Below are 2,725 nucleotides of genomic sequence, written 5' to 3'. Positions count from 1 at the left end.
GACCCCAGGATCTCTAAGGTGGGAGTTTCAAGCCGTTCCTTCTCCAGAATCATACCGGGTAAAACTTCATCTTGGGCTATAAATTAAGCGAACCCCACTGTCAAAAAGGGATGTGGAGTCCGTCTTGTGACACGTCAGGCGGGGGTGGGCTCTGGTGGGCCCGGGGGGAGGCCGTGTGGGGAGGCGACAGGCACGGAACTGCGGGCGGCATCTCTTCCTCTCCCGCACTGCATGGAAACACGGCTTTGTGTTTGGTCAGGTGACACGAAAAGGTGAAAACAGTAGCTCTCAAATTATATTTTACCTCGAATATCAAAGGTCATAAGGGCGCATGAGCTGAGCCGGCAGCACTCGGGCCTGTGGGTGCTGGCGGAAGCGGGGCCCTCTCCTCCCGTACGAGTCCTCCGGGGTCTGGCATCAGGCACGGGTCTGCGGGACCCCAGAGCGCCTTTGTGTCCCTTGCTGACACTCCGGCATTGTGTTATTTCTACCCATTAACCAAGGATAAATGACCTAGATATTGCGCCTAATAAAGCCTCGTTTTTCTTTTGCCCTTTGTTCTTTGGTGTACCACATTATCAGACGCTGCTCACATTTTTAAGTCTTCTCGGTAATGGGAGGTTTTTGTGTGTGGTTCTGTTGAGATATCCGGAGTGGAATTACGTGAAGGTAATTTCAGGTTTTTCCTCCTGCCTAGTCCGAAGACAATCAGTTTAGCCTATTACCAACAGCTAATCTAGCAGAAGAGGACATGTCGAGGAACTGCACAAAGGCCAGAACGCTGCGTCTGCATCCACCGCGAACACAGAAGCACAGCGTGAGCACGGCGCCCCTCACACTGCACTCTGCAACTACGTTTCTGCGTATCGTGGGTCACTTTTATTAAAAGCGTCATTACTACAGTTGGCAGCAATTTACACTTTATCTTACATGATAGCAGTTTTCAGAGAAAAAAAATAAAAGGACATCACGACAAAGAAAAACAATACATTTACAAAGTCATGTCTGTAAACTTCAAGGCTAGTTTAGAGCTGAGGTAATGCTGTTTTAGCTTTGTGGCTAAAGTAACAAAGTCCTTTAATTTAAAAAAGGTACCTGATTCTCTATTCTCTCACTCTTTATTTATTCATCTATTTATTTTGTTTATACCAGTGCATTACGAGACCACGCGACAATGGAACTGTAGTTCGGTCTGGCGAGAACCCTCCCAGCAGGTTAGTTTACAAAGGGACCCTTCACATTCAACAGCTGCCTTATTATTGCTGCGCCTCGGGACAGAGACGTTCACACTAACGTGGAGATTGTCAGAGTGTGTGGGTGTGTGTGGATACGCACGCGTGGGAGCCCCATACAGTCAAGAAGGGAAACGAGGGAGCGAGTATGATATGTATGGTAAATTTCATCTTGACCTTCACAGCAAAAAAAAAAAAAAAAAAAAAATTAAAGTTAAAAAATTAAATATATAACTTCATACTTCCTTTGAGCAGCACTTCCTTCCATTAGTGCCACTCAGTTACAAATTGCTCTTTATTATAATACCAATGGTACCAAAAGAAAAAGGAAAAAAAAAAAAAAAAAAAAGCAGAGCATTATGTAAGTTTCCTTAAAAAGACATGATCACCTCTCAAATTTCATCTCTCCTAGGGATAATAAATAATGCACTGCACAATACTTAATGACCGAGATACCTTTTGACACCTGTATAACATGACTTGGACTTTTTTCTCTTTGTTTGCTACACTATGTTACAGAACAGCTTATAAAACTAGGTATGAACATTAACTGTGAGTGTAAACAGTAGGACTACCACTTGTCAAAAGTTTTAAACACTTTAACTGGAACTGGTACTGGTTATTCATCATTTTCATTGTTTTCTATTTCGTCCCCCCCTTCAAGTGAGTCTAGCTCTTCACCCTGTGCTATTTCGTCTTCTAAGATGGAGGACTCCGCAGTCTTATCCAGGGTCTCCTCGGCATCGCTGCCTTCTAAGTTCTCTTCTTCCTGAAAGGTGCCCCCCTCGGCCTTGTCGGGGGCCTTTTCTTCGCTGGAGCCCACGGCATTCTGAAGCCCTGCTAACGTGGGGAACCCAGGCAGTGTCAATCCTCCCAGTCCTGGAGGCAGGAACATGGATGGGTAGAAGAGGCCCGGGGCCATGGTGGACAGGAGGAAAGGGTTGAAGGTGAGCGGGCTGGAGGGCAGCCCGGCCGGGGCAGTAGCAGCACCAACAGATCCGTTCGCAGAGTCAGTAGCCGAAACAGCGTCTGTGCTTTTCTCAGAGTCTTTGTTCTCTTCTTCGTTCTCGTTTCCTTTCTCCTCTCCTTTCGAGGTGCCGTCTTCCGGTTCTCCTTGACTCGAAGCAGCAGTGGTGTTTCCGGTAGCAGCGGAGAGAGGGCTGTTGAGCAGCCCGCCCAGCCCGAACACGCTGGGCAGGCCCGCCATGCCCGGCAGCATCAGGGGCAGCACGGCGGCCGGGTTCTTGGCGTCGCCTCCGGCCGTGGCGGCTGTTGCCAGTCCCGGAGGGAAGCCCATGAGACCCGCCAGCTGGAGCGACTGGAGATTCTGGAGACTCTGGAGGCTCGTCAGGTCCATTCCGGCGAACAGGCTGTTCACCAGCAGAGGGTTGATTCCTGACGTGGAGGCCACCGCGGCGGCGGCTGCAGCGGCTCTGGCGATTTCGCTCTTGGGCCTCCTCCCTCTTCTGCTCGCTCCTTCCCCCCTCCACCCG

At 49.4% G+C, this 2,725-nt stretch overlaps 1 protein-coding gene across 1 annotated transcript in view; it reads right to left on the bottom strand.

The window, feature by feature from the left end:
- Positions 1-856: 856 nt before the first annotated feature.
- Positions 857-2,725, bottom strand: part of CHD7 (chromodomain helicase DNA binding protein 7) — a 119,876-nt gene continuing 118,007 nt past the window's right edge. Inside the window, exon 40 of the mRNA XM_025041112.1 lies at positions 857-2,716. Coding sequence (XP_024896880.1) covers positions 1,852-2,716 — 865 coding nt within the window. The 3' untranslated portion in view covers positions 857-1,851. The remainder of the gene's footprint in view (positions 2,717-2,725) is intronic.

The sequence above is a fragment of the Pteropus alecto genome, unplaced genomic scaffold (genome assembly GCF_000325575.1).
Source record: "Pteropus alecto unplaced genomic scaffold, ASM32557v1 scaffold87, whole genome shotgun sequence".
NCBI lineage: Eukaryota > Metazoa > Chordata > Mammalia > Chiroptera > Pteropodidae > Pteropus > Pteropus alecto.
Note: the sequence above shows the minus strand (reverse complement) of the source record. Positions and strands in the feature narration are given on the sequence as shown.